The 13,111-nt window shown below is 40.1% G+C and overlaps 1 protein-coding gene across 2 annotated transcripts in view; it reads left to right on the top strand.

Annotated features, from left to right (window-relative positions):
* The window catches only part of GPSM2 (G protein signaling modulator 2), a 46,432-nt gene extending 33,523 nt beyond the window's left edge, over window positions 1-12,909 (top strand). For both annotated transcript variants that reach the window (XM_039251128.1, XM_039251127.1), the window contains exons 13-15: window positions 1,510-1,669; window positions 2,559-2,776; window positions 12,634-12,909. In XM_039251128.1, the coding sequence (XP_039107059.1) occupies window positions 1,510-1,669; window positions 2,559-2,776; window positions 12,634-12,861 (606 nt within the window). In that variant the 3' untranslated portion in view covers window positions 12,862-12,909. The remainder of the gene's footprint in view (window positions 1-1,509; window positions 1,670-2,558; window positions 2,777-12,633) is intronic.
* Window positions 12,910-13,111: the final 202 nt, after the last annotated feature.

Raw genomic sequence — 13,111 nt, 5'->3', positions numbered from 1 at the left:
TGGCTCAGGAATATTTCTGTAGATCTAGAGCACATCTCAAAGGCATACCTTTGTTCAAGATCTGAGGTCTTAACTAAGCCCACTTAGCTCAACTGAAAATGTCCACTTCTGGAGCTTTCCTGTGTTTTGATATTCAGAAGTTTGAATTCGAGCCTTTTTTGCACCTAGAAAAGTCTTGTTAGTGATTAATGCATCTGACTACAGCTTATGTATATATTTAATCCGAAACCCCAGATTGTACGTTAAAAACTGTACTTTCTCAAACCCTCCTGTTTCCTTCATGCTATGTACTTGGTTACTCAAGTTAGGTGTCATTCTAGACTCCTTCTCCACTAACCATATCCAATCAATCCCTACATCCCTCAGATCTGACCCCACTCCCACCTTTTGAAAATAAACCTCTGCTACTATATCTTATTTCTTAGTGCAGTACTGCATCTCTTACCCAGATTTTTGGAATAGGCACCTGAATTGATCTCTTTCCCTACATTCATTAATCTCTGCAACCTTCTGGAGGGGCCAGTTCTGTTTAAAATTGCTACTAGTGCTCCTCTTATTTCACACAGTATTACTTGTAGGTCATACAGAAGCCCTTGTTTCGGCAGCTTGTTCCTTCTTCACCTCCCCTACCCTTCAGTTCTTAATGCCCTGAACACTACAGACCTTGGAATTGCACATGAATCCGTAGGAAACATATCTGCCCTGTTAATGCTTATTCGTTCTTCAGGAGCCAACCCAAAGACCAATTTCCCCCATTTCCCTGAAGAATTAGTTCTGCCTTTTGCTCGAGGCTTAGACGTTACATATATATGTACCTCTACTATAATATTTACATCATTATGAAGAATGAAACTTTTATTAAACATTGCATCTATTATATTAAGCTTTGAAGCCTTCCAAATAAAGTATGACCAGTTCCCTTTGAAGTTTATATATTTTTCAAGATCTTCAAATCTGTAAATATAATAGAGGACCTTGGAAATCACTATGCTTTCTTAGTTTTCAGTTCTTAGTTTACTTTTAAATTCTGTTGTAGAATCTTAGAACTGAACATTGAGCCTGGGATCACTAATATTTACATAAGTCATTCAGTATGTGGAGCAGTTCCCCAGAGTTGAGGTACATTTCTTTATTCTTTAGCCTTGGAAATACAGAGATTAAAAACTAAAATAACTAGTTTGTTAATTGGATTGAAATAACTTTATTACCAGGGTTGCCATCTTGAATTCTTTATAATGAAAATGCCAATTTTTCTTTAAAGTTTATTTATTTATTGGGGAGGGGCTGGGGACAGAGGATCTGAAGTGGGCTCTGAGCTGACAGCAGACAGCCCCATGTGAAACTCGAACTCACAAACCGCGAGATGATGGACTGAGTCACCCGTGCACCCCGAAAATGTCAATTTTTATTTTAATCCTCATCCTTTACCTTTTATATATGTTTCATGATATTGTTCCATTGGTGATCTAATGATAATGCTAGAATATTCAGATTTTCTCAATATTTCAGAAAATCAGTGCAGATGTTATTGGAGATGAAGGGTTCTTTGACCTGCTAAGCCGATTTCAAAGCAATCGGATGGATGATCAGAGGTGCTGCTTACAAGAACAGAGCTGCAGGACTGCTTCAGCCCCTGCTTCTTCCACTCCACCTCGAGTAATGCTAAAAGGTGAGTGATCTGTGCTGCTCTCCCAATTTTGGGAGTTACTTTGATATTCTTGTGATTTCTGAAAGTTTCGTTCTCATCGGAGCAGGCACAGTAAATCAGCCTGAATCCAGGTGTATCTGAAATGCTGGTATTTCTTCAGTTCGAAACAAGGTTTTGTTTGTTTCCCTAGGTTTGTCTGTATTTTAGTCCAGGGTACTTTCTACTAATGATATCCTACTTCCTCCCTAGATTCCTTGGGACTGGGGAAAAAAAAGTCTAACTTCAAAAGTAAAAATAGTGAGGAAAAAATTTAGGTATACTTACCTTATAATTCTATGTAAAATGCAAATGATTTCTATCTGGATTAAAAAAGAAAAGCCAAGACAGACTGAAGAGGAACCTCTAACTCAGGCTGAAGCTAAGGCCTGCCTGAGCCTTAGAAAGGTCTAAAATGGGTTACTTAAGATTTTCTATTTCAACTACCAGAAGACTTCCTCTGTCGAACAGGACTTAGCAACAGTCTAAGTTAGCTAAGTGGTTCCCATGCAGGGCATAGAATAAAAACAGTCTCACTCATCTTCACATGAGAAATTATGTAAGAGAGACTATTTACCTTCTGAAATCTAGCCCAAGATCTTTTAAAGTTACATTTTGAGCAGGCGTTAGATAAAAGGAAAGATGGTTAAATCTGAAGGAATAACCTCCAAGTGAGTCACCTGAAGTACTCTGGGATCCATTCTTCCTTCCCTATCCATCTGGTCAGGCCCCAGCCTCTCCGTGCCTCTCAGTGAGAGACGAAGCCAGGGGACAGTGGATGTTGGCACTGAACAAGGCATAAAGAACTATATGTATATTAAAAATAGGCTTAAATATTTTCATAATGTTTTGGATTTTTTTTCCCCTTTCATAGCACCGTCTGTTTCCGTGACGTCCCCCAACACAGATGAGTTTTTAGACCTTCTTGCCAGCTCTCAGAGCCGCCGTCTTGATGACCAGAGGGCCAGTTTCAGTAATTTGCCAGGGCTTCGTCTGACGCAAAACAACAATAAGTCCGTACTTGGCCACCTGATGACTAATGACAACAAAGAGCCTGATGAAGACTTCTTTGACATCCTTGTAAAATGTCAAGTACGTATGTATATTTTTGTCGGTCTGTGTGTAGCTCAGATGCTGTTGACAGCTTTGGCAGTATTATTCTAATTTGGGAGGGGCTCATTTTGTATTAGGGACACACTTATCATTCAGGGATCCTTCATAGACACTATAGATCCCTGTGATAGCTCCTTACTTTGTATTCTTTTGGGTGGTAAGGTGAGGTGTTGCCGATGCTGCCCTCTGGGCTGCAGTGGAGAGGAGACTGAAGGGCATGGGTGGAGGCCTAGAAAAGAGCTCCACTTTCCTAAATGTTAGCATTGGGAGCAACCAGTGATCAGTATGGGGAGAGTTAAGCTGGGGCCCTCTCTAGACAGCTTTAGGCAAAATCTACATATAGAGATAGATTTCATCTTTATTTTCATTTAAATTTAAGTTTTAAATTTAAAATATTTATTTTAATAATTATTTGCCAAAATGGTTAAGGAATACCTCAGATGGCTTAAACGTGACCATGAGGAAAATAATCTTTTATTTTATTATTTTATTTTTATTTTTATTTATTTCTAGGAGAGAGAGGGAGACACAGACTCTGAAATAGGCTCCAGGCTCTGAGCTGGCAGTCAGCACAGAGCCTGACGTGGGGCTCGAACCCACGAACCGCGAGATCATGACCTAAGCGAAAGTCGGACGCTTAACTGACTAAGCCACCCAGGCGCCCCAATCCTTCTTTTAAAGTTTTTTAGTTGTTATTTCTTTTTGAGAGGGAGAATCTCCAGCAGACTCCGCACTGTCAGCACAGAGCCTAACATGGGGCTCAGACTACCGAAACTCAGATCATGACCTAAGGTGAAATCAAGAGTTAGATGCTTAACCATCTGAGCCACCCTGCCATGTACTTGCTTTTAAAGGATCCTGCATGTTAGTGGGAGAGACAATAAGTAAGTCTGTGCACATGTAGAGATAGATACTATATGTCAGGTAATGATGCTTGCTATAAAGAAAATTAGACCAAGGTAAAGAAAGGGGTGGGTTAGCCAGGGGTGGTGGCTAGGGGGATGTTCCTGGATTGACAGATGAACAGAGATCTGAATAAGGTAAAATAGCTATGTGAATATTTAGTGAAACAGCATCCTATACAGACACAACATGTCCCTTCTCGAATATAAAAGCTTAGCAGGTTCAAGGAATGGCAAGGTGGCCAGTGTGACTTGCATGGAGTAAGAAAAGAGTGAGGGAGAGTGGTAGGAGATAAGGATGGAGAAGTAACCAGCCTAGATTCTGTGATTTTATTTTATTTATTTCTAGCAGAGAGAGAGAGAAAGACAGCGTGAGCAGGGGAGGGTCAGAGAGAGAGGGAGTCACAGACTGAAACAGGCTCCAGGCTCTGAGCTGGCAGTCAACACAGAGCCCGACGCAGGGCCCGAACCCACAAACCGTGAGATCATGACCTAAGCGAAAGTCGGACGCTTAACCAACTAAGCCACCCAGGCGCCCCTAGATCTTGTGATTTTATAGGCCATGATGAGGTCTTGTGTTCCAAATGTGATGATATTGGAGGGTCTGAAAGATCATCTTGGATAGTGCTGAAAGTTAGTGGGAGAACCAGCTAGAAAACCACTCTGGTGATTCAGGCAAAAGATATTGGCGACTTTGACTAGTGTGGTGGTAGTAGTGATGATGAACAGGGGTTTATTTCGAAGTTATGGGTGATTGGCAAGACCCTGTTAATAAATCATGTGGGGGGTATAAGAAGCAAGGAGAGCTCCTACCTTTTTGGCTTTGAATAACTGAGTCACCGGATGGTGACTGAAATAGAGAAGTTGAGAGGAGAAATAGGTTTGGGAAGAAAAAGCAGGAGTTCTAATTTAGGTATGTAAATTTCAGTTACATAAGTAGGTATTTAAGTGGCAATGTTGAGTCGACAATCGGATATAAAAATCTGGAGCCCCAGAGCACCTCAGTAAGTTAAGGGTCTGACTCTTGACACTGGCTCAGGTCATGAGATCAAGCCCCCTTCACACTCAGTGCAGTCTCTGAGCTCATGCACACTTTCTCTCTCTCAAAAAAACCCGCAAAAACCTAGAGCCCCAGAAGGAAACGACTTTGGGAGTCATCAGCATGTAGCTGGTATTAAAACCCTGTGAAGATACTACCTGAAGAAGAGATCCGGAAATAGGATGACTAAGCCCTGGGCATTCCTAAATCTAATTGAACAGAGGAAGATGAGCCGGCAAAGCAGCAGTCAGCCCAGGGGGTGGTGGCAGCAAATTAAAGGAAGTGTTTTCAAGAATGTTCATCTGTGCCAGACACTGCTAAGAAGCCAAGTGAGATGATGGCTGATGTACAGATTTGCCAATGTGGATATTATTAGTCATTTTGAAAGATACTGTTTTAGTGACATGATGGGGACAAAGGATTGAGGGGGTTGAGAAAAAGGAGAGATAGTAAATATAAAACTTTCAAGGGATTTTCAAAGAGTTGGAGATAAAGGATAGAGGTTAGTTGTTTTGTAAATGATCAAGTAGAGGGAGGAACCAGTGATGCAGCAGAGTATATGTCTGCATTTGGAGATAGGTGCAGGTAGGAATTCTCTGGTTATGGAAGTAGGGCCGTTAACTGAGATGGGGGTTGCAGCATTGTAATTTTGAAGAGAAAGAATAGAATATAGTTATTTTGAGAAACAAAGTATTTTGACCAGCAGAAAGTATTGGGATTGTTGAGCTAACTCTGAGGACTCCTTTGAAGTCCACAGTCACTGTATTTTCTCAAGGCATAACCAGCTACTTAAGGATACAAAGATTTAACCAAAGTCAGTAATTTGAGAGAATAGGATGGAGGGGGAGAGAAGCACATGCCAGGAACTGATTTTACTAATGGACTTTGGAAACTAGGCTGCATCTAAGAAGGGGGTAGGGAAATGAAAGGTATGGAAGTGACAACTGTCAGTGATCCTGGTGGCTTTAAGAAATCGTGAAGACCTGGGGTATCTGGGTGGCTCGGTCAGTTAAGCGTCCGACTTCAGCTCAGGTCATGATCTCATGGTTCGTGAGTTCGAGCCCTGCAGGCCCTATGCTACTAGCTCAGAGCCTGTAGCCTGTTTCAGATTCTGTGCCCCTCTCTGTCTCTAAAAAAAAAAAAAAAAAAAAACCACCAACATAGAGAAAGCAAAAACTGACAGAACTGGGGGGAGAAATGGGCACTTCTACAAAAATAGTTGGGAGATTTCAAGACTCCACCTCACAACCCCAATGATAGGTAGGACAACCAGACAGATGATAAATTTGAACAACACAATAAACTAGCTAGTTCTTAGAGAATACCATTCTTCTCCAGTACATATGGGACATTCTCCAGGATAGACCGTATGTTAGGCCACAAATTCTCAAGTTTCATTTTTGAGAGAGACATAGAGTGGGAGAGGGGTGGAAAGAGGGAGACACAGAATCTGAAGCAGGATCCAGGCTCTGAGCTGTCCGCACAGAGCCCAACACAGGGCCCAAACTCACGAACTGTAAGACCATGGCAAAAGTCATATGCTTAACCAACTGAGCCACCCAGGTGCTGCAAGTCTCAACAATTTTAAAAGATTAGATATCATACAAAGTATTTTCTCCACAACCGGATGGAGTCAGAAGCAATAACAAGGAGAGGCACCTGGGTGGCCCAGTTGGTTGGGCATCTGACTCTCGGTTTCAGATCAGGTCATGATCTCATGGTTTCTTGGTTCAAGCCTTGCTTCGGGCTCTGCACTGAAGGTGAGGAGCCTGCTTGGGATTCTCTCTCTCCTTCCCCTGGCTCACAATGTCTCCATCTCTCTCAAAATAAATGAATAAAACTTAAGGAAAGGAAAAACGGAGAATTCACAAATGGGTGGAAATTAACCATAAGCAAGCACAGGGAAATTAGAAAATAACCTGAGACAGATGAAAATGAAAACAGTATCCTAAAACCTTGGGATGCAGGGAAGGCAGTATTTGGGGAAATTTACAGCTGTAAATGCTTATGTTAAAAAAGGAAGAATATCTCCAATCAGCAACCTAATTTTTTATAGCTTAAGGGCTTAGAAAAAGAACAAATTAAACCTAAAACTAGCAGAAAGAAGTAAATGAAGAACAGAAAAATAGGAAAAAAAAAAAGAACTCCAAAAGCTGGTTAGTTGAAAGGTTTAACACAATTGACAAAGGCTCCAATTACAAAAATAAGAAACAAAAGTAGGGACATCACTTCTAATTCTATAGAAATAAGAATTTTTGGAGAATGCTCTGAATGCTTATATGCTAATAAGTTGGATAACCTAGATGAAATGGACACATAACCAGAAACACAAAATCAACCAAGACGGAATCATGAATAGAAAACAGAGCCATAATCCATAAGAACATTTTATCAGTAACCAGAAACCTCCTGACAAACAAAAGCCCTGGTTCTGATGGCTTCACTGGTGAATTCTACCAAACTGAAAAAAAGGGAATACGTTATATTCCTAATACTTTCTTTTCCTGAGTCATTCTATGAGGTCAGTATCATAGAATGATACAGAATCAGTTTGCCCTGATACCAAAGCCAGACAAGGCACTACAAGAAAAGTATGTGTCCAATATCCTTTTTGAATATAGACGCAAAAATCATGAATAGAATACGAACAAACAGAATCCAGGGGAATGTTAAAAAGATTATACACCATGCCTAGGTCAAATGTGTTCCTGGAATGCAAGGATGGTTCAACATAGGGGAATAATTAGTGTAATACATTTACTACATTAATAGAATGAAAGAGGAAAAAAAAAACTGATCATGTAAACTGATGCAGAAAAAGCATTTGACAAAATTCAACACATTTTCATGATAAAAACACTCAGCTAGGAATAGTAAGAAACTACCACAACACAATAAAAGTCATTTATGAAACACCCACAGCTACTCAGTGGTAAAAGAAAAGCTTTTCTCTAAGACAGGAACAAGACAAGGATGCTCATTTTTTGCCACGTGCCATTTGTATTCAACATGGTACTAGAAGTTCTAGCAGAGCAGTTAGGTAAGAAAAAACATCCAGATAGGAAAGGAAGAAGTAAAATTATCTCTGTTCAGTAAGGAGTCTTATGTGTAGAAAATCCTAAAGATTTCATCCAAAAAAAACCACACACACACAAAAACAAACCCTGTTGGAACTAAGAAACAAATTCAGCAAAATAACGGTAGAAAATTAATATCCAGAAATCAGTGTGTTTCCATACACTAATGGTGAACAGACCCAAAAGGAAAGAAGAAGACAGCTCTTCTTATAGCAGGAGCAGGAATGAACTTAATCAAGACACTGAAAGACCTGAGCAATGAAAAGTATAAAATGTTTCTGTAAGAAATTACAACTCCTTAAGGAAATGGAAAAAAAATCCCATGTTCATGGATTAGAAGACTTAATATTGTTAAAATGTCAGAGTGTAATCTATGGATTCAATCAATGCATTCCTTATCAAAATGTAAATAAGGTTTTTTACTGAACAGAAAATTCCATCTTGAAATTCCTATAGAATTTCAGGGGAACCCAAATAACTGAAACTGAATCTTGAGGAAGCAGGACAAAGCTGGAGGACTCCCACTTGCTGATTTCAAATTTTACTGCAAAGCTATAGTAATCAAACAGTATGGTATTTGACATGACAGGCATATAGACCAATGGAAAAGAGAGCCCAAAAATGAATCCTTGAATATATCATCAAATGACTTTCCACAAGTGTGCCAAAACTATTAAATGGGGAAAGGAGTCTCATCAACAAATGCTGCTGGGAAAACTATCCACGTGCAAAAGAATGAAGCTGGGCCCTTACCCAACACCATATGTAAAAACTGCTTCAGAATGGATCAGAGACCTCAATGTAAGAGCTAAGACTTTAAACATACAGAAGACTTAAGAGGAGGGGCACCTGGGTGGCTCACCCGACCTCAGCTCAGGTCTGGATCTCACAGTTGTGAGTTCCAGCCCCCACATGAGGCTCACTGCTATCACCCTGTCAGCATACAGCCTGCTTCAGATCCTCTGTATCCCTCTCTCTGCCCCTCCTCCACTTGCACTCACCCCCATAAAATATTAATTTAAAAAAAACCGTAAGAGGAAAGCTTCAAGATTTTGGATTTGGCAGTTCTTTCTTAGTTATGAGACCTCAGTTATGAGGCACAGGCAACAAAAGAGTAAACAAACTGGACTTGATGAAAGTTTAAAACTTTTGTACATCAAATGACACTATCAACAATGTAAAAAGGCAACCCACAGAAAATACAAATTACATAATCAATAAAGGATTAATTCAGAATTATAAAGAACTCTTAAAACTTAACCACAAAAAAAAAACCTATTTCAAAAATGGGCAAAAAATCCAAAGACATTTCTCAAAAGAAGATCTACAAACGGCCAGTAAGCACAGGAAGAGATGCTCAACATCACAAATCATTAGAGAAATGCAAATTAAAATCATAATGAGGTATCACCTCACACCCATTGGGAAGCTAACATTAGGAAAGGAAAAAAAAAACGGGCACCTGGGTAACTCGGTCGGCTAAGCGTCCAACTTCAGCTCAGGATATTATCTTGCAATTCTCAAGTTCAAGCCCTGTGTAGGGCTCTGTGCTGACAGCTTGGAGCCTGCTTCAGATTCTGTGTCTCCCTCCCTCTCTCTGCCCCTCCCAGCTTATGCTCTGTCTCTTTAAAAAATAAACATTAAAAACAAATTAAAAACATCGGAAAACAGAGTTGGCAAGGATGTGAAGAAGTTGGAACTGTTGTGCACTGCAGGCGGGAATACAAAATGGCAAAGCTGCTATAAAAAACAGTATGGTGGTTCCTTACATTATTTAAAAATAGAATTAACATATGATCCATCAGTCTCATTTCTGGGTATATTCCCCAAACGACTGAAAGCACAGATATGAACAGATACTTGTACACCCACCTTCAAGCAGCCAGCATTATTCACAATAGCCAAAGGTAGAAGCAACCAAGTGCCTATTGACACCTGGAAAAATAAAATGTGTACGTGTACATTGGAGTATTTTTCAGCCTTAAAAATGAGTGAGATTCTGACACAGGCTACAACATGGATGAACCCTGAAGACATTATGCTGAGAAGTAGGCATTTATGAAAGGACAAATACAGTTCCACTGACATGGGGCAAAGTGGTCAGATTGGTGGTTGCCAGGGGCTGGAGAGGGAAGGAGTTTCGGTTTTGCAAAATGAAAACGTTCTGGAGACGGATAATGCTGATGACTGCACAGCAGTATGAATGTGCTTAATACTGAGCTGTACATTTGAAATGGTTAAAATGGTAAACATCATATTTTACCACAGTTAAAAAAAAAAATCCTGGAGGAGCACTCTATAGCCTGATCTGGGAAATTGGAGGCGGTGACCAACATGAGATGTTTGAAATCCTGATTTTCACGACTGTGGTGACTAAGATTGACCAGTCTGGCCTATGATGATGGGAGCTAATGGAGAAGGCAAAGGTGAACAGAGACCAGAGTCTGAGGACTGAAATGAAGTACCAAGTGTTGGATCAACTGGAGGACAATGAAATCACTCCAACTTAAAGACAGGAGGAATGCAGAAGCAGGAGCCGGGTGGGTGGGTGGGAGGCTGCTGACAAGGAGGCTGGTGAGGGTCACGGGGCTGTGCAGAGAAATGTTAAGGCCTGTAAGTGCGCGGTGCCCGGCAACACAGTAGACGCTCAGGTGTCAGCGGTCATAGTCCCACTCTGGAGCTACAGTTCCACTACACTGTACTCATTTAAGTGCTTATGTTTTTTATTTGGTAACATTTGTAATGTACTTCTAAAATAAGAATCATAAGTTAGAACTTCAAGGAAGGAACACAAGATACCAGAGACTCCACCACAAGCATGAATCCCACAAAGGACACAATGACTCTAAACCCACATATTTCAATAATAACACTGAATGTAAATGGGCTGAATGCTCCAATCAAAAGACATAGGGTAGCAGAATGGATAAAAAAACAAAGTTCATCTATCTGCTGTCTACAAGAAACGCATTTTAGACTGGAAGAGACCTTCAGATTAAAAGTAAGGGGATAGAGGGCGCCTGGGTGGCACAGTCAGTTAAGCGTCCGACTTTGGCTCAGGTCATGATCTCACGGTTCATGGGTTCGGGCCCCGCGTCGGGCTCTGTGCTGACAGCCAGCTCAGAGCCCGAAGCCTGCTTCAGATTCTGTGTCTCCCTCTCTCTCTCTGCCCCTTCCCTGCTCACGCTGTCTCTCTCTCTCTCAGAAATAAATAAAACATTAAAAAAAAAAGGGGGATAGAGAAATATTTATCATGCTACAGGAAGTCAAAAGAAAGCTGGAGTAGCTATACTTAGACAAACTGGACTTTAAAAACAATAACAAGGGATGAAGTAGAGCATTATATAATAATTACAGGGTCTATCCATCAGGAAGAACAATTAAAAATGTCTACGCACCGAATATGGGAGCACCTAAATATTTAAAACAATCACAAACAGAAACAATCTTATTAGATAAGAATGTGCTAATAGCAGGGGACTTTAATACTCCACTTACAGCAATGGATAGATCATCCAGACAGAAAATCACTAAAGAAACAATGGACTTGAATGACACATTGGACCAGATGGATCTGGCAGATATATTTAGAACTCTACACCCCGAGGCCATGGAATTCACTTTCTTCTTAAGTGTGCATGGCATATTCTCCTAGATAGATCACATACTGGGACATAAAGCAGCCCTCAATAAGTATAAAAGAACTGAGATCATACCATGCACACTGTCAGATCATAAGGCTTTGAAACTTGAAATCAATCACAGGAAGAAGTCTGGAAAACCTCCAAAAACATGGAGGTTAAAGAACACCCTACTAAAGAATGAATGGGCCAATCAGGCAATTAGAGAAAAATTTAAAAAATATATGGAAACAAATGAAAATGAAAATACAACAATCCAAACTCTATGGGATGCGGCAAAGGCAGTCCTAAGAGGAAAGTACACTGCATTCCAGGCCTATTTCAAGAAATTAGAAAAAGCACAAGTGCAAAATCTAACAGCGCACCTAAAGGAACTAGAGGCAGAGCAACAAGAGCACCCCAAGCCCACTAGGAGAAGAGAAATAGTAAAATTCAGAGCAGAAATAAACAACATAGAGACCAAAGAAACAATTGAACAGATCAATGAAACCAAGAGTTGGTTTTTTGAAAAAATAAACAAAATTGACAAACCTCTAGCCAGGTTTCTCAAAAAGAGAGAGCACCCAAACAGACAAAATCATGAAGTTGGAACTTCAAGGAAAAAATCTGGCCTGTTTGTAACAGATGTAAATGCTTAAGATAGGGCGAGGCAAGCTTCCTGTACAGGGCTACATAGAAAGTATTGTAGGCGTCTCAGGCCTTCACAATTGCTCCCCTCTGCTGCTGTCACAGGCAAACAGCCACATGAAGTTTGTAGACAAATGAGCATTGTGGTGAAACAGAAAGGAAACTTTTGGTACAAAACAGGCAGCAGGTTATGGCTTGCTGACCCCTGACCTGACATAGTGCTGCACGGGTTTTATACATAATATATTTCTTAGGATTTGGGTAAGTTGTCAATGCTGAATATGTAAGATTTGACCTTGTAGCTTTTTTTTGACCTTGTATCTGAGTTAATCTTAGCAAAGCCTGAGGTTACAGCTGTGCTTCTACATAGTACTTGTTATGTTCTGATTCTATAAGTCTTTGGAAGGGTTTTATTAGGTTTCAGGTCTAAAGATTAAATTTCTGAGACGAGGCAAAAAAAAGTTTTTCTTGTGATGACAAACAAAATGTAACCTGGTGTTCTCCTTCCCTACGATATTTATGTTTTAATCTCTTTCTCCTAAATTTTCAGGGGTCCAGATTAGATGATCAAAGATGTGCTCCACCACCTGCCACTACAAAGGGACCAACAGTGCCAGACGAAGACTTTTTTAGCCTGATTTTACGTTCTCAGGCAAAAAGAATGGATGAACAGAGAGTTCTTTTACAAAGAGATCAAAACAGAGACACTGAATTTGGGCTGAAGGACATTTTGCAAAGTAATGCTTTGTTGGAATTTAAAAATACAGGAAAAAAATAAGCAAACCACTAGTTATTATGGATATATTTTTTTAAATGACCTTTTTTCCTTTCAGAACACTGCAGGGGAATTTTTTTTTTCCTTAAAAGGAGAAATTATAGCACTGTAATACAGCTTAAAATGTTTTTAGAATGATGTAAATATTTAACCTTTAATAGTATAGCATTCACATTTCTCTGGACACTCACTTGTTTCACGGTGGAGGTGTCTTATACAAGGTGCTTCGTCAACTTTTTTGAGTAGTGCTTGG

This window comes from Hyaena hyaena, unplaced genomic scaffold, assembly GCF_003009895.1.
Source record: "Hyaena hyaena isolate Hyena2069 unplaced genomic scaffold, ASM300989v1 scaffold_390, whole genome shotgun sequence".
NCBI lineage: Eukaryota > Metazoa > Chordata > Mammalia > Carnivora > Hyaenidae > Hyaena > Hyaena hyaena.
Note: the sequence above shows the minus strand (reverse complement) of the source record. Positions and strands in the feature narration are given on the sequence as shown.